Below are 23,008 nucleotides of genomic sequence, written 5' to 3'. Positions count from 1 at the left end.
GCCTCAGATGGCCCCCTTGGCTCCTGGGGGCTCTGTCCTCCCCTCCTAACCTGGAGATCTCAAGGAAGGTTATGGCTTCTCAGAGACTCCTCGACAGCCCTATCACTCATGTTCACACAGGGAAGGGGTGCATGTGGCAAAAGCAGCTGTATAAATGCGGGTGCAGGAGCAAGTCCTCCGGGGTCACTTGGACAGTTTGCTGATGACGCAGATCAGGGCCACGTTCTCATCCTTGAGGCGCTGGTTGTCAGCTCGGAGATTGGACAGGCCCTTCAGCTCCTCTTCCAGCTCAGCGGCCTTGCACTCCAGGGCCCTGCACTCAAATCTCGCCAGCTCCAGGATGGCCGGCCTCTCTGCAAAGTGCTCTTGCCTCTGCATGGCGTGCTCCAGCTCCACCTTGAGCTGCTCCAGCCGCAGCATGGTCTGGGTCAGGGCCTCACGAAATCTCTCATTCTCAATGTGCAGCTTTTCGTAGAGTTTCCTGAAGCTCCCTCAGGCTCTTCCAATTTTGGCTGGGGTTTGGGGTTTAGGTCCTGCTGCCTCTGGAGGGGAAGGGCTGGATTCTGGGCTGATGTCCACTGGCTTCACCTTCTCCCCCTTCACAGGCCCTCTCCTCTCATTGCCAACTCTGCGGTGCTCCCTGGAGGCCTGTGGTCCCTGTCCCTGCCCCTCAGGCACCTCTACTCTCTGGGCAGGGCCATCAGAATTCTTAACCCCAGAGACTCGGGGCTGCCAGGAAGGGTCCAGGCTCTGAGCACCCTGCTCTCGATGTGGATGGGAGAGTCTGATCAGGGGAAGGCCTGCAGGGAGGAGGGGCTGCGAGGTTGGCTGCTGGCCCCCTGATCAGGTGGTGTGCTGGCTACAGTGGGCATCATAGCGACTGGCCCAATCAGGGCCATGTTCTGCCTGCTCACCACTCCCCAGTCCCAACACAGCCTCCACTGCCGGGCTATCAGGCCTTTGGGATCACCAGCTCAGGGCGCCTGCTTTCCCACAGGCCTGAGGGGCTCAGGCCTGTGGGAAAGCAGGCGCTGGTGATTTCACCTGCATGCGTGTGCGCCAACCGTGGACTGATGGAAAGCACTGCAGCTTGGGGCTGCTCAAACCTGGGCGGGCAGGTCGGGGGCACTGCCGCCACTGCTATTGCCACTGCCGCTGCTGCTCCTGCCGCTGCTGCTATTGCCACTGCCGCTGCTGCTCCACGGGAGGCCCGGATGAGGGTGGAGCGGGTGCCCGATTGCCAGGGTCCCACCCGCCAGCCCCGGGTTCCCTGTGGGAGGCCCGGATGAGGGCAGAGCGGGTGCCCAGTACCGGGGGTCCCACCCGCCAGCCCCAGGTTCCCTGTGGGAGGCCCGGATGAGGGTGGAGCGGGTGCCCGATTGCCAGGGTCCCACCCGCCATGCCCGTGACCTGCCCGCCCGAGTTGGGTAGCACATGGGATGCACCAGCCGGCGGATCACTGCTGCCGCCCGGCCGGTAGCACAGGGAATACCCCGGCGGGTACCTGATAGCTGCTGCCCCACCGCCAACCCCAGGACCCGGCGGGAGGCCCGGATGAGGGTGGAGTGGGTGCTGAACACCGCGGTCCCACCCGCCAGCCCCGGGTTCCCTGCGGGAGGCCCGGATGAGGGTGGAGCGGGTGCCCAGCACCGGGGTCCCACCCGCCAGCCCCGGGTCCCCCGGGGAGGCCCGGATGAGGGCGGAGCGGGTACCCAGCACCGGGGTCCCACCCGCCAGCCCCGGGTCCCCCGCGGGAGGCCCGGATGAGGGTGGAGCGGGTGCCCAGCACTGGGGTCCCACCCGCCAGCCCTGGGTCCCCCGCGGGAGGCCCGGATGAGGGTGGAGCAGGTGCGGAGCACTGGGGTCCCACCCGCCAGCCCCTGGTTAAACGCGGGAGGCCCGGATGAGGGTGGAGCGGGTGCGGAGCACCAGGGTCCCACCCGCCAGCCCCGGGTTCCCTGCGGGAGGCCCGGATGAGGGTGGAGCGGGTGCCCGATTGCCAGGGACCCACCCGCCAGCCCCGGGTCCCCCGCGGGAGGCCCAGATGAGGGTGGAGCGGGTGCGGAGCACCGGGGTCCCACCCGCCAGCCCCGGGTCCCCCGCGGGAGGCCCGGATGAGGGCAGAGCGGGTGCCCAGTACCGGGGTCCCACCCGCCAGCCCCAAGTTCCCTGCGGGAGGCCCGGATGAGGGTGGAGCGGGTGCCTGATTGCCAGGGTCCCACCCGCCAGCCCCGGGTCCCCCGCGGGAGGCCCGGATGAGGGCAGAGCGGGTGCCCGATTGCCAGGGTCCCACCCGCCAGCCCCGGGTCCCCCACGGGAGGCCCGGATGAGGGTGGAGCGGGTGCCCGATTGCCAGGGTCCCACCCGCCAGCCCCGGGTTCCCTGTGGGAGGCCCGGATGAGGGCAGAGCGGGTGCCCAGTACCGGGGTCCCACCCGCCAGCCCCAGGTTCCCTGCGGGAGGCCCGGATGAGGGTGGAGCGGGTGCCCGATTGCCAGGGTCCCACCCGCCAGCCCCGGGTCCCCCGCGGGAGGCCCGGATGAGGGTGGAGCGGGTGCCCGATTTCCAGGGTCCCACCCGGCAGCCCTGGGTTCCCCGCGGGAGGCCCAGATGAGGGTGGAGCGGGTGCGGAGCACCGGGGTCCCACCCGCCAGCCCCGGGTTCCCCGCGGGAGGCCCGGATGATGGTGGAGCGGGTGCCCGATTGCCAGGGTCCCACCCGCCAGCCCCGGGTCCCCCGGGAGGCCCGGATGAGGGTGGAGCGGGTGCGGAGCACCGGGGTCCCACCAGCCATCCCCGTGTCCCCCGCGGGAGGCCAGCCCCAGGTTCCCTGCGGGAGGCCCGGATGAGGGCCGAGTGGGTGCTGAACACCTCGGTCTCACCCGCCAGCCCCAGGTCTCCACGCGAGGCCCGGATGAGGGCAGGGACCTCTGCCGCCAGCCCTGGATGGAGGCAAGCTGGCGGTTGGCACTGTCGGGCCCTGCCTGCAGTATGCAAATTAGCCGCCATCTTGGCTGGTGGTTAATTTGCATATCTCGCTAATTAGCCAATGGGAAGGGTAGCGGTTGTACGCCAATTACCATGTTTCTCTTTTATTAGTGTAGATACAACTGAGGATGTTTTATAAAGGTTGTTTTCTCTATATACAGAAAATGTCTTGACCAGCTAGGATTTTTGTGTATTTGTTGGTATATTCATAAAATTTTAATGCCTTTAAATTGTATCTGTCCCTTGATAAAAAGTTGTTACTCATCATTTCCTGTCTAATATTTGCTGCCTGTTGGCCTCTGCTATTCTACTTTCCTTCTGTTCTATATTCATTCTCATTCCAAAAGGGATTTGACTGCTTATTAAATATGTTCATATGAAAGTGAGAATAAAATAGCATCTTCGCTCTTTGGGTCAGGTAACAACTTTTGTGAGGAGCAAAGTTACTCTACAGAAATATTGAAAATGAATTGCAAGCCCAGCTCTAGGCCTCCTGGAGGTCCAAGAGAAGAAGGAAAGAGACCTAGAATCTAAACTTTGTTTTCCATACCCTGAGACCCAAAAAAACCTTTTGCTATTGTGACATAGTGTATTCTATATTAAGACACATCCCCACCCTAAACACCATTGCTTACTTTGTGAGCACTGCTCTGTTCAAACTAAGAGGGTAACACTAAAGTTCCATGAGGTAGAAACACATTAGTAAGCAGTGCAAGGAGGTAAAAGAAGAATATCTGCAATGGTCTATTGATCTGGGATATTCTAGGGCAGTGGTTCTCAACCTTCTCGCCCTTTAAATACGGTTCCTCATGTTGTGACCCAACCATAAAATTATTTTCGTTGCTACTTCATAACTGTAATGTTGCTACTGTTATGAATCATAATGTAAATATCTGATATGCAGGATGGTCTTAGGTGACCCCTGTGAAAGGGTCATTTGACCGCTAAAGGGGTCTCGACCCACAGGTTGAAAACCACTGTTCTAGGGTGTGTGTGTGTGTTTCCAACTTAGTGTCGACCTGTATGTGTCTGAATGGAGAAGAAGGAGACTCACCCTATCATACCTTCTACTCATTGTGCGCAAGATATGAGGGATAAAAAAACTTTAGGAGTAAGGCCCAAAGTGTTCTCATAAAGGTCAAGTATATAAACTTTAGGGCGTTAGTTTTGTTTGATAATTTTAATTTAGTGCTGGAATAGCTAATATAGTCACATAGGTCAAATATCTAAAAATGTAAAATACAAATTAAGGCTCTGCACCTCACCCCTCATTTGCTCAGTTCCCATGGCTTCCTTAACTGTCATTATTAGTGCTATGTTGTCTTTCCAAACATATTTTTATATCTCTCCCTTGCTATCAAAATAAATGCAGAGCTTAAGGATTACTTGAATTAAGGAGATCCAAAACCTTTTCATCTTCTGTCCCCAGAGTATTTTGCCTTCTCCCTGAAGCCTGTTACACCACACACACTCTGAGTTCCCTTGGCCAATTGGCGGGAAAGGCCCTGGCTTTCTCTGGCTGGAAGGACTTACACATGTCCCAGTATCCCAGCTCTCTCTTTCCAGAGTGTGATAACCAAATTGATGGTCATCATACCACATGCTGCCTTGTTCCGGTGTTGAAACCCTAGCATTTCTATGATGGCATTGTCTTTCTGGCACATGGGGCAATGCCCAACCAACTGAGCCACACTGGCCAGGGACTATGATGCATTGTCTTGAAGTTAGACTTCAGAAATAGCATGTGCTTTTTTATCTTAATTCAGACCGAATCTGCATGCTTCATTCTTTATAATAAGTCTTTGTCTGCATTTAGATGATCCTGTTAACTGGTATTCCAGTAGTGAAGAGGAAGAAGGGAGCAGTGTCAAGGCAATCCTGAAAACGTTACAGAAACAAACAGAAACTTTAAGGAGCCAGCAGCAGTCTTCCTTGGAACTCGGCACTCCTACTGATCCAAGACTTGCTAAAGAGAAGAGTAAAGGGAACCAGGTGTCTGACCCTCGACTTAGGACCATCCCAAGACAAGACATTAGAAAGTCTTCTGAGTCTCCCGCACAGGGTCTCAGACTCGTGTGGGATCCCAGGAAACCAAGAGGAAACGGAAGTGGGCAGGTGAGCTCCTCTGCTGGTGCAGCAAAGTGCGATTTACATCATGCACATTCCGGCGCTAACATCAAACACAAGAGAGGAGATGATGAGGAAGAGGACACAGAACGAGAACTGAGAGAAAAGGCTTCCTTAATACCCCTGGACTCTCCCCCCGGGGCAGTGCTCCAGGACCCACGGTCACAGCTGAGGCAGTTCAGTCACATTAAAATGGATATCACACTCACCAAGCCCAACTTCGCAAAACACATCGTGTGGGCTCCAGAGGACTTACTTCCAGTCCCTTTACCAAAACCCGACCCTGTCTCTTCAATCAGCTTACCTCTGCCCCCTCTTATAGCTGACCAGAGGCTATGGAATTCGAAAAGCGATCTCCATCAAAGCACAGTACCCCTAGATTCAAAATTGGCAGTCAAAGCCAAAATTAACACAACAAGCAGAGAAGGCTACCTGGAACCATTTGGGGACTTGCACAGTTCAGCAAGTAAATTGGGAGACCCCAGGCTACAAAAAAAATGTGATCCTAGACTTCACAGACTGCACAGCACAGTATCTCAGCAAGCAGTTACGAAGGAGTCACATACACCAAAGTGTGCCCCTCACTTGGCCAGGTTAAGCCCTGGTGCATCGCAGCCCTCAGCGGCAGTAACCAGCGATTCTGGGCCTGGGGTTTTGCCTCCCTACACTCCTAAACTGTCGCCTTCAGCTGGTGTTCCACTGGGGACTCCAAGTTCAGTTCTCAGTGGTATTAGTTTGTATGACCCTAGGGAGCCTGGCTCATCATCTGCTCCAGAGCCAGCAACGGAAAATGCAGAGAACCAGAAAAAAAGTGGTGGTTTAAAAGGCAGTGACAAAAATGAGCGCGCTCCTGGAGAAGCAGCCCTGCCACAGAAAATCACTGCCGACGCGGAGGCCACTGTCCATGGGCCAGCCGACGCACCGGCCCATGTCCCCAGCAGCTCCTGTGCAGGCCAGGTCCCCGCAGTGCACAGCCTTCCTGTGCAGGCGTTAACAGGCTTAATGAGACCCCAGTACAGCGATCCCAGGCAGTCTAGGCAGCTGGGACAGCTGAGCCCCACCCCAGAGGATGACCCCAGTGGGGAAACAGATGACAAATCTCTGAAAGAGGTTTTTAAAACTTTTGATCCAACTGCTTCACCATTTTGCTAGCTACTGTGTAATTAAGCAGTTCTTTTCAGTCTCGTGACCATCGCAGTCCTCGCTGTTTTGTAACTGGTTTACCTCTATAGTTTATTTATTTTTAAATTATGAACACTTTTCAGCTGCTAGTATCAGAACCACATGAAGTTATATCCTCTAAAGGCTGTGGTATTTTATATAATATTTTTATAAATTTAAGAGACAGTAGCAAATGACATAGAAACCTATATATCATGTTAGCTTCAGTAAAAATACTTTTTTTGTAAATAAACCATCATGAACTGGACACTCTGCCTGAATATATGCCAGTTGTCTTTCTTAATCAATGTTTAGATAAATGATTACCACTTTTATATGGTTGTTCATTTCAAGCAATATGATGTATATTACTTTTGGGAAACAGTATTTTGACTAGGATCCTCTCTGTCAACAGATAACTGCTAACAAAAATGTAAAATGAAATAAAACATTTTAAATCATAGTTAGCAGAACAGTTCATATTTAAGGGCATCACTTTTATTAATGTGGGCAATATTACTTGTGTAAATGAAGCATTTGAATGTCATATCTTTTAAAAAATATTTTATTGTATCATAGAAGTTAGAGATATATAAGTAGATTGTTTTGCTGAAGTGAAAATTCCCAAGTTCTCTGACATACCTTTTTACAATTAATTTTCATATTAAATAGTTATGAGTTACTGCTGTCACCTGGTGATGTTTATGTGTGCTCATGTGTTTTGTCTTTAGCAGCATAATTTATATTACTTCTTCAAATGATATAGCTACAATAATTGTATTCATCATGACCTTGGCAATTTTTACACACTTTTAAAAGATTCAGTGAAAGTCTATCGTGATTATTGCATTGATAATGTTTTAAGTGTCCAGGTTCCATATTTTTTTAAATAGCAAGAAAACACAGAGATATTGTAGTCAACTGTGTGGCTACCAATAAAAAAACTTTCAGATCTCACATGACTGGCGTTCTATAGCAGAGTTTGGAAATCCCCTAAATTGGTTAGAAATTGCATTTTTATAAAAAATAACATATTCATTCTTGTGTATTTATTGTAGTCTAAAATAATAGCAGCCTTACCTGCTTTATGCATTTATTATTTATAATGGAAGCAGTTTATACTGATACTGATGTCTTGAACTGAAAGATTATGACAGTGTTTGCTGGTAACAATTTCAGCAACTTGAAAAGGAACATTTCCTCACAAGAGATAATGAAAGTGATGGATATCAGTCCTTGAGTGAACAGCTGTCCTTGAGAAGTGATGTAAAAATATACAGCAAAATATTTCTCTAGGAACCTATGGTTTAATGTTAAAACCTGCCCTGTATGTTCACTTCCTAACCCTTTACCTTTTGCTTGGATCCTGTGCTCCCAAAGGGTTAAGTGAACAGGACTCTGCCAACCTAAGAAGCTCACTTTGTTCAAGGAAACGTGAATTTCTGCTATTTATACTTCATCTACATTGTTGTCTAAAATGGCTCTGGATAATATTTTTAGGTTAAAAATGCAGTTTAAAGCCACCATAGAAAGTATTTTCTGATTTGCTGTTCAAACAAACTTTATTATTAATTGAAAAGTCACTGAAATGAATAAAACTGACAGAAAACAAGATTTTATATATATATATATATATATATATATAATCATATATATTAGTAGTTATATATTATACATATATATGATTATATATCTTCGCCATTATGTATAGATTATATATATATATATCTTTGTTAAAGACTAAAATGTAATCCAAATCCTTAACAGAAGATATTTTTTACTACTAAAATAGATGTTAAAAAGTTAATTAAAAAGTAAAGTTTAAAAATCATTAATGCAAATAATAATGTTCATTTACTCAGTATCCTTGAATCCATATTACATCAGCTAATGTCCTAGAACAGCGGTTCTCAACCTGTGGGTCGTGACTCCTTTGGGGGTCGAACGACCCTTTCACAGGGGTCACCTAAGACCATTGGAAAACACATATGTAATTACATACTGTTTTTGTGATTAATCACTATGCTTTAATTATGTTCAATTTATAACAATGAAAATACATCCTGCATATCAGATACTTACATTACGATTCATAACAGTAGCAAAATTACAATTATGAAGTAGCAATGAAAATAATTTTATGGTTGTGGGTCACCACAACATGAACTGTATTAAAGGGTCGTGGCATTAGGAAGGTTGAGAACCACTGTCCTAGAAGCTATTTTACAAGAAAGTTTGGACTTACTTTCAAAATTAACAATATATTTTATATGACAATATGCTTTCTGTGTTTAAAATAATGATTTCTATCTGTGATGCTTTTTAAATTGTAATAACATTAGCTTAGGAGATACTGTTACATCCTGTCAACCGGTTATTTTTTAAAAGATTTTTTATTGATTTTTAGAGAGAGAGGAAGGGAGAGGGAGAAAAGAGAAACATTGATGTGAGAGAGAAACATTGATCAGCTGCCTTTTGCACGCCTCCTAGTGGGGATTGTGCCCACAACCCAGGCAGGTACCCTGACCAGGAATCAAACCAGCCACCTTTCGTTCCATGGGACGACGCCGAAGCTGAGCCACACCAGCCAGGGCCAAACTGGATTATTTTAATATTTCTTTTTTCCTATTTTCTCACCAAGTTAATAGTAGCCATTTTCCCCAAAGAATAAGCTCCTCTTTAAGGTGAATTGTGATTTTAAAATCCATGGAATTTGATTTATACTGTAGTATGCTGAGAAGTATGTTATGTCCCTATTCTTAGAAGCCAAACATTTATAGATAACAGAAGTAACCTGCATCTTAAAAGAGTCTGGATTGGATTCATTGGTTGGGATGTGACTTAACCATTCGTACTGGTTTGTGACAGAAGAAGTGTTATGCCTGTTCAATTTTGATGTTGAATAGAGTAGGATATTCAGAATGTTGATTTTTAATTCCCAGAGCAAATGTTTTCCCATTACTTCTTTAGTTTTGCTCCAAACTCCTGTCTCTGGAGCTTTCCCAGTTAGGACCTCATTCTGAACCTTGAAGGTGAGCCAAGTGTTAGATTTCAAACTGTTTCCATCGGACCACTGTGACCCCGCCCTTGAGCCACACCCCAGCGTTAGGCTGCAACCGAAACAGTCTACGTTTGAAATGATGTTGGGTTAGGTTTCTGTCTGTCTGTAGACTTGTATAGGACTTCAAATGGTAGTTTTTATTCCTAGTCCCCCTTATTGTAAGACTGGAAGAATGGTTGTTTAGTAAATAAATCCTGGATGAGCATTCATATAAGGCTTATATGAGCTTATTGTAAGCCACTTGGCTGAATTAATTAGAAGGGAGAGGGAGGAAAGGAGAACTTATGAGGGCCGGAGGTTCAAAGCCCATGAATTCATATTCTTGTTCTGATATAAGCATTTCATCTCATGTCTAGTTTCTTCTCTGTGAAATGGGGATAATTTTTACTGCTCACAAGTTAGTCTTAAGGAGGAAATGAATTATTAAGTATTTATAAATATAAAATTGCTTCATAACTTTCACAAATAATAATTACACTCCTATTAGAGTAGCAAAGCCCTGATTAACCTGCCTCTTTTGGAAAGAATATGGGTCTAAGAAAGGACATCAGGTTAACATCAATATAATATTTAGAATATATAATTTTTAAATGAAAACCACATTTTAAGCTGTAACTTACCCTTTTGAAAACAGAACCCATATGTGTCTCCTTACTTTTCTGTTTTCCCATAGCAACAAACCTAGCTCTAGGCACACAGTGGGTGCTTTGTTAAGTGCTTCTTGAATGCTTCTCACAATCCAACCAGACTTAGATTTTCCAGGTGCTATCAACAATTAGGGCAGATACGGCAAAGCCATTCTGCGATTTCATTAGAAATACAGTTCATAACTTATACCTCTTTAGGTAGACACTGGGCACATAGCTTCTTCCCTCTCCCCATCAACTGAACAATGCAGCAGCTCTGCTTGGCGTTAAATGTTTCTAGAATAATTCATAACTCAAGAATCCTCCAGACTTTACTTAATGTAACTTTACGTAATGGTGGAGGTTTGAATAGATCAATAATTTATTCCTATATATCTACAAAGGATTCTTTCTGTAACCAGAAGGAATTGCATAACTAGAGTCTTATGTTTTTATTTTAAATGTCTTTCTCTAGTTTCTCCCTTTCAGTTATCTTCAAAATATCAACCAAAATTATGAAGATATGCCTAACCTAATGAATTTCCAATAGCACTGAAACGTGTTTCTCCTAACACCATGAACAGTAATTCACCTTTTCAGTCATGAATTGCACTCTAGTGTGGGCCTTGTGTCTGGTCCTTAAACACCCTCGTCACCCTTTGGAACAGAACAGTCATGCTACAGTTGACAAAACCGTGTGTGCACAGTGAAATTCTTCAAACGAGATTGTGAGTCCTTGCAATAGTATCTTAGTTTTGTTCAACCTTGAATCTCTTGTTTTTTTAAACTTAGAATTTATTTTTTATTAATATGCAGATAATTATAGCATCTTAGAAGAAAATCAGCTCTGTGAATTATCGGGCCCATGCTTCTTGCCTCACTACTCTGCGTGTCACATACTGTTGTCTCCAGCGACCCCACGAATGAGTGATGTCCTCTGTGTCCTGGCCTCAGCAGCCCCGCCCAGCAGCTGAAGACTCAGCCTGTGGCTTGGCTAACGGATTCTATCCTAGTATTTGGCCTTCCCCTTCTGCTGCTGCCTTCTGTTTTCCTCAGCATTATTGTCTTTTCCAAAGAGCCTGCCTTCTCTTGATGTGCCTGAAGTAGGACAGCTTCAGTTTTGTCATACTTGCCTCCAGCAATGTTTTAGGCTTAATTTGCTCTAGGACCCACTTGTCTGTCCGGTGGCCTGAGTTATTCGTAAAGCAATCCTCCAACACCATGTTTCAAATGAATCAATTGTTTTCTATCAGCCTTCTTCCCTGTCCAGCTTTTGCATACAAGGGTGTGGGTAGCCTCCCCCCTGGTCTCTAACGACACATCTTTGCTTTTGGTGTTCTTTTCTAATTGTCTCATTGCTGTCCTTCCTAGTCTAAGCCTTCTCTTGATTTCGTGGCTGCAGTCTCCATTTGAATTGATGCCTGATTGCATCAGCTAATATTATTTTATCAGGGGTCTGATGTATAGTTTACTTAAAGGAATTAAATAAAGGACCAACTTTTAAAAAAAAAAATTGTTCCAGACCTCCATTATGAGCAATAGCTCAGGATTAGTTGTCAGTGACAGGCTATATATTTTATATGCTTTTTAAAATAGAGAAGGTGAAAAATAATAACCATTACTGCAGGCAAGAGGTTTTAGTCCACTTCTGTGTTATAGGAGTTTGCCCTCCAAATGTCTGAGAGGCAAGTTGAATAAGGAGATTCTGTCTCCAAGGAGTAGGGTGACATTTCCTTATAAAAGTGACAATCAAGACAGTTGTTTGTATACGTAACTTGCCAAAGTTTTAAAAAACCGTCAATCTTTGCCCTAAACCCATGCTCCCCCACCCATGACTAGAAAGAGCATAGCTCTCGGGTGCCAGGGCCCAGGTCACTTTGCTTTTAGTCCAGGGCTTCTGTGCCTGCCCGTGGCAAGGGTGCTGGTGGCAATGTGTCCTAAGATGCAGTGTGTGTGTGTGTGTGTGTGTGTGTGTGTGTGTGTGTGTAGGGGGGAGCTGTGTCCAGACTTAGCATGGCCTGTTTTCTATCAGATCCTCAAGCATCATCTATGGGCTGAAATCCAGGTGAAACCTATTCAGTATGAAGCGGGTGTTTGTTTTTCACTTCCTAGCATTATTTCAGTTCCCCAAGTTCTATCTTTCCCCAAGTTTTAAATGTCGGGGAAATGCTGCCGCAATTGTTTCACTCTGGAAGGTTTTCATAAATACCAGTTTATTGGCTTCACTAAATTTTTAATCTCCTTTTTGTTCAAAAGATACCAGCAATGAGAGGATTTTGCTGAATTGATAAATTATTCTGCTTAAGGACGAGCAAATCACTTGGTAAAATCAGGAATATCTATTATTCTCACAACTGTTGCAAGGTTATATTCTGCTGTTGCAAGTTCCTGTAATTTTTTTCTGTGGCACCTTTCTATTGTCTGACTTTAAATAAAATGTTTCTAATAGTATCTGTCTAACAGTGCATTGCTTTGCTTTAATACATTCATTGTTAAAGACAGTGTAGTGGTGCCGTGTACTCATATAAGAGCTAGTAAATGGAGCCCCTCCTGCCTTTCTGAAAGGAGAAGGGGTGGGCTGGTCCTCCAGTGTATCCAGCAGGAGGCTGCGCGCACCACACCAGCTAGCAGCACTGCAGGCCGTGTCCCAGTGCTGCATATGTTCTGGGAAGTCTCTCACATCAGCAGAAACTAGTTTTCTATTGGAGGATCTGAATGAGAGGTTGCTGACAAATGGGCTGCTTAGAGCAGAGCGGGAACTCCAGGGTCAAAGTCAGATCTCCTGGTGGGAAAGGCTCTCAGAGAGCCTGGTCACTCTCCCCACCATGATCGGAGCAACAACGAGGTGACGATGCTTCCCTCAGAGGTCGGAAACCTGTTAGGAAATGTCCCGTGGCTTCTCCTCTATGTTCAGTCAGAACGAGGGAGCCCTGGATTAACTGCCAAGCAGCTCTGACTGTGGCCACTTCTCCCTGGAGCGGAGCGAGCACAGTCTACCCTGCATGAGGCCGCAGCGGACCAGTCAGGACTCCGCATCGCTTCCTCATGGACGAAACGAGGACTCATCCCTGATTTCAGAGCCGGTGTTTGAGTGCTCATCTGTGCCAGTGGGTGCTGAGTACTGAGATGGGAAAGACGGGCTGCTTCCCAATGACACTGCAAAGTGAGTCTGAAGTCTCCCTGCTTTGTGGTGAATGTCAAATGATGAAGCACACAGGCTACATTTTAGAAGCCATAAGGAACAAATGGTGCATAGTGTGACTTAAGCATTCCTCTCTCACCGTGTGCCTCGCCAACACCCTCACATGGAGGTGGTTCTGCCCTGGACCACCCTCTGCAATGGCACGTCCCTGCCCCAGCATCCTAACTAATAATAGACAAACATGGTAATTAACCATACCTCCGCTACGCTTCCCATTGGCTAATCAGGGCGATATGCAAATTAACTGCCAACCAAGATGGCGGCCAGCAGCCATGCAGCTGAAGCGAACAGGAGGCTTGGTTGCCCTGGCGATGGAGGAAGCCATGGTTCCCCGCCTGAGCTGCACTCTAAGCAACGATGTTGCAATTATAGAAGCAAAACAAACCCAGAAACCTGCTTTCAGCAAGCTGGCCTTGGAGCTGGAGCTGCAATAAAGTTTCAATTACAGAAGGTAAATAAATCCAAGAATAAAAAAAGAAAAAAGAAAAAAAGGAGAGGCTGGGAGCTTCAGTTGTAGGCTTGGCCCGCCTGAAAACAGCCCTCAGCCCCTCATGCAGGCTGGCCAGGCACTCCAGTGGGGACCCCCACCCTGAAGGGGGTGCGGACAGCCTGAAAACAGCCCTCAGCCCCTCACCCAGGCTGGCCAGGCACCCAAGCAGGACCCCCAACCTGATCCGAGACACCATTCAGGGCAAACCAGCCGGCCCCCACCCGTGCACCAGGCCTCTATCCTATATAGTAAAAGGGTAATATGCAAACTGACCCTAACAGCAGAAAGACTGGGAATGACTGGTCACTATGACACACACTGACCACCAGGGGACAGACGCTCAATGCAGGAGCTACCCTCTCGTGGTCAGTGCACCCCCACATGGGGGAGCTCTGCTCAGCCACAAGCCAGGCTGATGGCTGCCAGTACAGCGGTGGTGGTGGGAGCCTCTCCTGCCTCCTCAGCAGCACTAAGTATGTCCAACTGCAGCTTAGGTCTGCTCCCTGCTGGCAAGTGGACATCCCCCAAGGGCTGCCGGGCTACTGGGCTGCCAGAGGAATGTCTGATTGCCAGCTTCGGCCCAATCCCCTGGGGAGCAGGCCTCAGCCAGCAGATGGTCATCCCCCGAGGGGTCCCAGACTGTGAGAGGGCACAGGCTGGGCTGAGGGACGCCCCCCCCCCCCGCCCCCCCCCCCCCCCCCCCGCCAAGTGCACAAATTTTTGTGCACTGGGCTTCTAGTTTATGATAATGACAGTAATCCTCCACACTGGTCGGGTGATGGCGGTGAGCTGGGGAGCTACATGCATCACCTCACAGCCCACTAGTGAGCACGTGAGTTCATTGACCTTATAGGCGTGCAGCACGGCAGGTCTCTGAGGGCCCCTGAGTGTCCTTAATTATCCCTGGAACCACTTCTTCCAAAAGTGAGGGAAGGAAGCCGCTTGACCTCCCTGAGGCTCATCCCCTTCCTCAAAGTAGCATCAGAAAGAGGCATTAAAGGGGTGCTATTTTGAAGGTTACTAATGGACTTTCTCTTTTGTCTTTCCAAGTTTGCAAACCATTGCCTCGTTGGCTGTGACATCCATCTACCTGGGACATTACAGAGGAGAGAAAGAGACTCTTGCAGTTTGTTACAGGGACACTAAGAGAATGAAGGTAATATTCAGCTTTGACGCTCAAAGAAGAGACTTTGCAGCAGTGCCATAACCTCATTTGAAATGATGTCTGAGTCTCTCTATTCTTCCTCCAACGTATCAGTGAGCAGTGCCCAAAGGAGGGCCAAGCAGAAGACAGCCGGGGTGAGGGGTGGAGGGGGGAAGGAGGCCCTTTTCTCTCCTCCCTGGGAATCCCAAACAGAAGGCGGAGAGCAGGTGGATCAGATGTGTGTGGACTGTTTCCGTGCGCGCAGTGGACGATGAGCTCGCTGGTGCCTTGGCTGAGGTTCTGGGAGGAGACCGGTGCAGCGGTCCTGTCACTGGTGAGTGTATTTCCTGTGTCCTGATTGTCCTGGGCTCTCAGTGTCTGTGCGGCATGAATGCCCTCTGACAACATGAGGTGCCCACCCATCAGAAGCCAGAAAGGGCCCCCACGGTCTTGAGCCATAAGAACTGAGGAGGGCAAAGTCCTGAGGGAGGTTGGTTGGTGCTCCCTGGGAGCATTTCTCAACCAAAAGCCCCCGGGGCACCCAGGTACACCCAGCGGGAGAGGCCAGAGGGTTATTGTCCGTGATTGGAATGACGGATATCAGCCAGTGGTCACCCCAGGGCCAGCACAGTGCTACAGAGCTCCCTGCCCTCCCCCAGTGCATAGAGGTAAGAACTCAATCCTTTCCACGTCTGCGGTGTGGGAGCTAACCTCTGCAGCCCTGCGGATACTTGCCGAAGAGTAGCCTCCGTCCCATCTAGCAGTGGGGTTTTCGGAGCCCAGCGCTCACTGCAGCCCACTGGGCAGTTTGCTCCAAGGCCTTGGCTACTGTTTCATTTGATCACTGGCTCAGAGAGTCCCCAGATCCCCACGGGCGTGCAGCCCACACCCAGAGCCAGGGTGCATTGAGGAGATACCTCGTGAGATGTTCCAGGAGGCGGGCATGGCTATCCACTTGCAGGAGGCAGACACTGACAATGTGGTGACGCATCGCTCAAAGGTCTCCAATACTTAGAGAGGAATCTGGGCACCAGCGAGGCTGAGCAAATGTGGCTGTGAGACAGGTTAGACAGAAAATTAATTCCATCCAGCACCCACCCAACGCACTGTCACCGCCTGTCCCCACAGGCTGGTTCCCATGGCGACCAGAGCCTCAGGGCCAGAGTCAGCACCACCAGAGCCTGGGAGACGTTTCTCAGCTTTCGTAATGCTCCGGCGCCAGGGCTGCGAGCGTCGGGGGAGCTCTCGTGCTGGCTTTCCGCAGGCCCAGCTCATCGCAGTCCCGGTCGCAGGTCTCCTGAAGCCGGTGCTGCAGCAGTTTCTGTCTCCACTGCATGCAGAAGGCAGCAACTTCCAACTCCTCCGCATCTGAGGACAGGGGTCTCAAACCCTGGCGGAGAGAGAGACAGGTGAGCCCCGGGGACACTCTGCACACTCTCCCAGTGTCTGCTGACTCGAGCTCTCGGGGATTCCTGAGAGGCTGGGCTGGCTTCCTGATGGTCTAGCTTTGCTTTCACAGAGACCAAGGAACAGTGTTCGGAGAGTTCCTCTGGGTGGGCACCCACTCATTCTGAAATGAGAAGCGCAACAGCGCAAAGGGACTTACATTCGTCAACATAAGATGTTCTGAGAATGTAATTTTTAAAACTCTCTCTTTCCCCTAAATTCTGCCTGCTTTGGATTGCGCCTTATTCATTTTACTTTATGCAGACGCTCCAAGGGTCTGGCCATCGGCCTGAGCAGAGCCAGGACACAGGTGTATGCTCGGCTTCACTGTCAGGTTCACTTACACTCAGATTGGGCCATGTGGCCTGGCTGGCCTAGGCTGGTGCAGGACCAGCAGGAGGCTGTGGGCGTGCCTGCAGGACCAGCGGGAGGCCATGGGCGTGGTTGTGCTGAAGGGAGGGACACTATTCCTTAATGGCCAGGCCTGAGCTTCTCTCTCAACCTCCTTTATATTCAAAAGACTCTGAAACTTGTAGCTAAAATATGCACATTTTTCAAATGCTTTTCACTGAATGCATCTCAAAATGAAAATTCTCCCTCTACATACTTAGCACCTCCAGGCACTAGCCCACTAGTCCCAGTCTGTGACTTCATGGAGTTTACATCCTAATAAAAGAGCCAGACAAATACATAAATACAAGGGGGGGGGGGGGTGCAAACAAACATGTAACTACAAATTGGGATAAGTGCTACAAGGAATTATATAAGGTATTAAAACAGAGGCAACTGGGTGTGATATAGTTTGAGTATGGGAGGGTGTTTCATCTCCCGAGGGGGTGGAATTTAAGCTTGGGCCTAAAGGATAGGAGCCAGACATGGGAAATTTGGCAGAAGTTAAGGGGTAGGGGCACATCTCCCAGAATAATTCCTGTGAAAGCATGTGTCAAGGCCCTGGACAGGTGTTCTGCTAGGCATTCAAGTATTTCCCATTTCCAGCCTCCACTTGGACACAGAAAGCTGGAGAGAGGGTTGCTTCCCCTCCCCTCCCCCCCAGCCCAACAATAAGAAAGTCAGATGATTCATAAAATCATAACCTTTCTTCAATATCATTTTTTTAATCCTCACCCAAGGGTATTGTCCATTGATTTTTAGAGAGAGGGAAAGACAGAGAGAAATATCGATGTGAGAGAAACATTGATTGGTTGCCTCCTATACTTGCCCTGGAGCCTGCAACTGAGGTACATGCCCTTGACCAGAATCGAACCCAGGACCCTTCGGTCTGCAGGCTGACGCTCTATCCACTGAGCCAGCAGCCATGGGCAAACTACGGCCTGTTTGAAATGAATAAAACTTTAAAAAAAAGACCGTACCCTTTTATGTAATGATGTTTACTTTGAATTTATATTAGTTCACACAAACACTCCATCCATGCTTTTGTTCCGGCCCTCTGGTCCAGTTTAAGAACCCATTGTGGCCCTCGAGTCAAAAAGTTTGCCCACCCCTGGACTAGGGCCATAACCTTTCTTGAACCCATTAGGGAGCAGAGGTTGAAGGACATCAACTAGCCTGAAATCTAAGAAAAGACTGTCACTTTCACACAGTGACAGGCACATCACTGGCTTCTTTAGGACAGAGCTGGTAGTGCGTCAGGGTGACTATCACTATAGCAGCCACACTCAGCTCAAATCCTGACTCACCCCCCACACGGAGGGCTAGGGGAAGCGGGGTGCCATTTTCAAGCACACATACTACTCAGTTCATCTATGTCTACACATGGAGTCAAGTTTTCAGTGGGAAATTATGAGACATGCAAAAAAGAAAAGAAAACTATTCACTTTCAAGAGATAAGGAATCAAACAACCCATACTCAGATATAAGCCACTTGTTGAAACTATCCAATAGGAAGTTAAAAATTACTATGGGTAATGTATTAATTACTTTAGTGGAAAAAAGTAGATTAAATGCATGAACAGATGGAGAATTTTTTAGCAGGGAACAAAAAATTATTAGAAATAATTGAATGAAAATGCTAAAAATAAAAAAATAAATAAAAACATGGTAAATGATGAAAGATGCTTTGACAGACTCAGCTGCAGACTGAACACAGCTGAAGAAAGAATCAGTGAAACTGAAGGTCGGTTCATAGAAATTAACCAAAGTGAAACACACAGGAACCCAAGTGGCAGGTTTGGGATACAATCAAGTTGAATTTTTTTTTTTTTAAGAGAGAGAAGCATTGATCTGTTGTTCCACTTATTTATGCATTCATTGGTTGATGTTTGCATGTGCCCTGACTGGGGATCGAACCTGCAACCTTGGGGTACTGGGATGACACTCTAACCAAATGATCTACCTGGCCAGGTTGAATTTAACAACTAAGAAGAAGGTAGCGTTTCCTCATGCATGTATGCAGTACATCATGTCCCTGTCGGGCTGTGACCCAACTCACAGCCCCGCACACTGTGCTTCACTGTGCCAGCACCTGCTCTGGGATTAGCACTTACCCTGAGACTCGCAGCCTCTGCGGCCCTCACGGTCTTGGAGACAGCCCGGAGGAGCTGCTGTGCATTTCCCAGCAGGAGCTCCTCAGAGGACTTGCTTCTGGCTAGGGAGGCCTTGACACTGGGGGTTACAGGAGGAAAGCAGCTGACGTCACACTGGGTGGGAGGCGAATCTCAGCTAGCCCGATGCCAGAACATTCGCAATGTGAGCCTTTGTGGGCATGGCTCAGAGAAAGAATGTCCTAATGATCTAATTTGTTATTTTAAAATAAAAATGTACATTTGGATACGAAGAAAGTATGACTCATATAGTATCTATAAATTAACAAGAAGTGTTTTTAATGAAAATAACTGAAGAGATGTACTTAAGTAATGAACTTTGGTAAAATCTCAGACCTGAGAGCTTGACAAATCCACCTTATGAATCAGGCCTTATCTTTGTGGTCTGAGCACTGACATCTTAGGGCCCTGCTCACCTTGGAAAGGCTGCCCCTCCCAAGGGTAGCCAATTCCTGGAGGTAGTGAATGATAACCTGCAAGTGCATCTTCCGTATGCAAACTAACCAACCCAAACCCCGCCCACCTCCTCCCCGTGGAGCTCTCCACTCCAGGCCACTGTTCGCTGCACAGATCACACTAGGGCCGGGCACCAGACAAGGAGGGGCAGCCTCTGTACTGCAGAGCCCAAGGAAATTAGTCAAACCAGCCGATCCTAAACCCCTGTAACTCCCTCACCCGCTCTTGCCTATTCCTTCCCATGACAACCATAGTAAGTCTCTGGCCTGTTTCCCCCTCTCACTCCTGCTTCTGACGGACCCTGGCTGGCCCCGCGTGGCCCCATGTAGCTCTGCTCCTAGGCTCTGTGAGGGTCTTCTTCCTCTCTGACAGTCATTTCCCTGTGAGTGCGTCCTGCCATACTTGATTTAAACAAACCCCGAGCACCCTTACAATACCTGGATTTGAAGTGCTAATTCATTGCAGTTCCTGTAGTTTAAGTAGAGAAATTTGAGTAGCTAATCTTGAGATGATTATGTGTCTGAAATATTTCCTAGACTGGTGATTTTCCACCTTTTTCATGCCATAGCACACAGAAACTAAAATTCTGCTGCACACCAAGAAAAACCCAAAAAATTTGTTTTTGTTGATCTAACAAAAAAAAAATGGGTATAATTTTGATTCATTCACACTGGATGGCTAATGTTGTATTGGCTGTTGTCATTATTTTATTTGACAATCTAAGGGAAAAGAGTCAGTGCCCCTGACTCTTGTAACACAACTAGTTGAAAATCACTGTCCTAGATAAAAGTAACCAGGTTTTATTTTTATACAATTTATATACCCTGATTTTGGCAATATTTTTTTTGTAACTCACAATAATTGATACCAGTTTTAACTAGCAGCTTTCCATGACTTCAGAATATTACAAACTAGAGGCCTGGTGCACAAATTCGTGCACAGGTGGGATTCCCTCAGCCTGGCCAGCAATTGGGCCAATTGGGACCGCAGGAGGTTGGCCGGGGGGAGGAGCCCAGGGAGGTAGGCTGTGGGAGTGCACTGACCACCAGGGGGCAGCTCCTGCATTAAGCATCTGCTCCCTGGTGGTCAGTGAGCATCATAGCCAGTCATTCGGTCGTTCGGTCATTTGGTTGCTAAGGCTTTTATATGTACAGACATGTATCTGTTACTGATGAATGTGCAGTGCAGCTTTAAGGCACTTGGGTTGAAATGAAACTGGTCCATACTTATGACATTGTATATTATCAACACGAAAGCTGTGGTAAGGAACAGCATGGCTCAGTGGTTGAGTTCAACCTGTGAACCAGGAGGTCACTGTTTGATTCCCAGTCAGGGCACATGCCTGGGTTGCAGGCTCGATCCACAGTGTGAGGCATGCAGGAGACAGCCAATCAATGATTCTCTTTCATCATTGATTTTACTATCTCTCTTTCCCTCTCCCTTCCTCTCTGAAATCAATAAAAATATATTTTAAAAACAAAAAATCAAAAAAATCCTGCTCACCTCCAGAGTTCAGGCACATTAAATTAATTCATCTTAACATAAGTTATGTGCTAGCATAGTCTTTCCTGTGCAGGTAACTCTAAAAATACTTCCACTTTGCAATTATTTTTAGAAATAACTGGCTTTTTTGGTTATATTATTAGTATAAAAACAAAGAGATAACTAATGGTAAAATGTTAAACATAATTATAAAGCACAGACTTGTTTTGCAGATGGAGCCAGATGTGCAAACACCAGCATGCGTGTGTGATGTTGCAAAGGGAGGTGGGAAGCGTCAATGCCTGTGTATTTGATTCCTGAAAATGCTTATGGTTACTCTATGTTCACACCTACTCAGGAACAGGTTCTTTATGTTAAGTCTTATTTTTCTTTCTTACGTATATCATCCGATATATTTGTGATAAAATGAGAAACAAGAGTGGCTTAAATGCATTTCTGGTCCTCTATATTAATTTGAAATTCCCGGAATTAATGTGGGCTCTTGGAGGATGAAACGTTAGAAGGAGTATAAAAAAAAAAAGGAGTTTCCTCCCCACCCAGCCCTCCGGAGCCTGAGACAGCAGAGCACACTGACCCCCCACCCCCACCCCCACCCCCGAGCCAGTCCCACCACACGCTTCTACCTGGAGATGATGCGGAGCTGGTTGCTCATGGTCTGGATCTGCTCCACGACACACAGGAGCTCCTGCGAACACCTGGGGTCTATGCAGTTCTTAGCAATGATGCGGATAAGCCTGGCGAAGTTTTGTCCAGAAGTCGAAACTTTCCTGGCAGAGGCAATGAGCTGCTCTTTGGTCTATATCCAAAGAAATGACAAAGAAGTGGGTGAGCAATGCTGTCGCCGTTGCCTCTAAGAAATCAGTGGCAAAGTGCCTGGCACAACCTATCAGCCCCAGAGTGAACACAGTTGAACGTGGTCTCCAGTTTGAAGGAGAGGGGCTCAACTGAGGAGGTCAAGCTGAATATCCATAACCTTCGAGTTATGGAAGGTCATAACCCAGGACTCGAAGGTGCCAGAGAAAACTGAGACCACAAGAGAGTAGTCTGGTGTAGATCTCTGCCAAGAAAAGAGGTTTTGCCCTGGCCAGGTGGCTCGGTTGGAGCGACATCCTGTACACCAAAAGGTTGCGGGTTCTATTCCTGGTCAGGGCACTTACCTAGGTTGTGGGTTTGATCCTCAGTCAAAGAGAGTGAGGGAGGCAACCAGTGTCTCTGTCTCTGTCTCTCTCTCTCTCTCTCTCTCTCTCGCTCCCTTCCCCTCCTCCCTTCTGCTCTCCCTAAAAATCAATGAACATATCCTCAGGTGAGGACTAAAATAAAAAAAGGAGACCCTTCAATCTCCTGCCGTCCTCCAGCTGCACCCAGCCTCAGCGCTGGAGAAGTCTAATGCCCTTCCCCAGGGTCACAGACTCTCCCAGCTCCTGTCAGGACCCTGGGTCCCCCACCCTGTGTGGCCTGTGGCCCTCTCACCACCATTTCAAACTCTTCCTTTTTACTCCAGAGCACCAAGCACTTCGGTGCTTGAAATCGGGTTGGTAAGAAGATGGGAATTGGAGAATTGGAGGAGAATTCTTCATGTTCATCCATCTTACCAGGCATGAGCCTCACTATTAAAATTATCCTCTGAGCCCAGCCCGTGTGGACCAGTTGGTGAGCATCGTCCCATGCACCAGGAGGTCGCTGGTTCAATTCCCAGTCGGCAGGCTCGAGCCCCGCTTGGGGGGGGGGGGGGGCCATACAGGAGGCAGGCAGTCTATGTTTCTCTCTCATGAATGTTTCTATTTCTCTTTCCCTCTCCCTTCCTCTCTCTAAAACCAATAAAAACATTTTTTTCTTTTTTTAATATATTTTTTTTATTGATCTCAGAGAGGAAAGGAAAGGGAGAGAGAGAAACATCAATGATAAGAGAGAATCATTGATCGGCTGCCCCCTGCACGCCCCCCACTGGGTATCGAGCCCGCAACCTGGACATATGCCCTTGACCAGAGTCAAACCCGGGACCCTTCAGTCCGAAGGCCGACACTCTATCCACCGAGCCAAACCAGCTAGGGCAAAACATAGTTTTAAACAATGTATCCTTTGGTTTTTCTTTAGGTGCCATTTCCCAGGGAACCCCATGGGGCGCAGGATTTGCATATTCCTGGCTCCCTGGACCACACACCACGGCCACTACCCAAGTCTATATGAATTAGGATATCAGAGATGTTTGGAAAGGGAATGGGCGTCAGCATAAAGAGGTAACCAC

At 47.8% G+C, this 23,008-nt stretch overlaps 1 protein-coding gene across 3 annotated transcripts in view; it reads left to right on the top strand.

The window, feature by feature from the left end:
- Positions 1-7,829, top strand: part of ZC3H6 (zinc finger CCCH-type containing 6) — a 57,241-nt gene extending 49,412 nt beyond the window's left edge. For all 3 annotated transcript variants that reach the window (XM_070429745.1, XM_070429747.1, XM_070429746.1), the window contains exon 12: positions 4,803-7,829. In XM_070429745.1, coding sequence (XP_070285846.1) covers positions 4,803-6,265 — 1,463 coding nt within the window. In that variant the 3' untranslated portion in view covers positions 6,266-7,829. The remainder of the gene's footprint in view (positions 1-4,802) is intronic.
- Positions 7,830-23,008: the final 15,179 nt, after the last annotated feature.

This window comes from Myotis yumanensis, unplaced genomic scaffold (assembly GCF_028538775.1).
Source record: "Myotis yumanensis isolate MYYU_CA2020_CCGP unplaced genomic scaffold, mMyoYum1.0.hap1 SCAF_11, whole genome shotgun sequence".
Taxonomy (NCBI): domain Eukaryota; kingdom Metazoa; phylum Chordata; class Mammalia; order Chiroptera; family Vespertilionidae; genus Myotis; species Myotis yumanensis.
The sequence above is the reverse complement of the archived record's forward strand: the minus strand, read 5'-3'. Positions and strand labels throughout refer to the sequence as shown.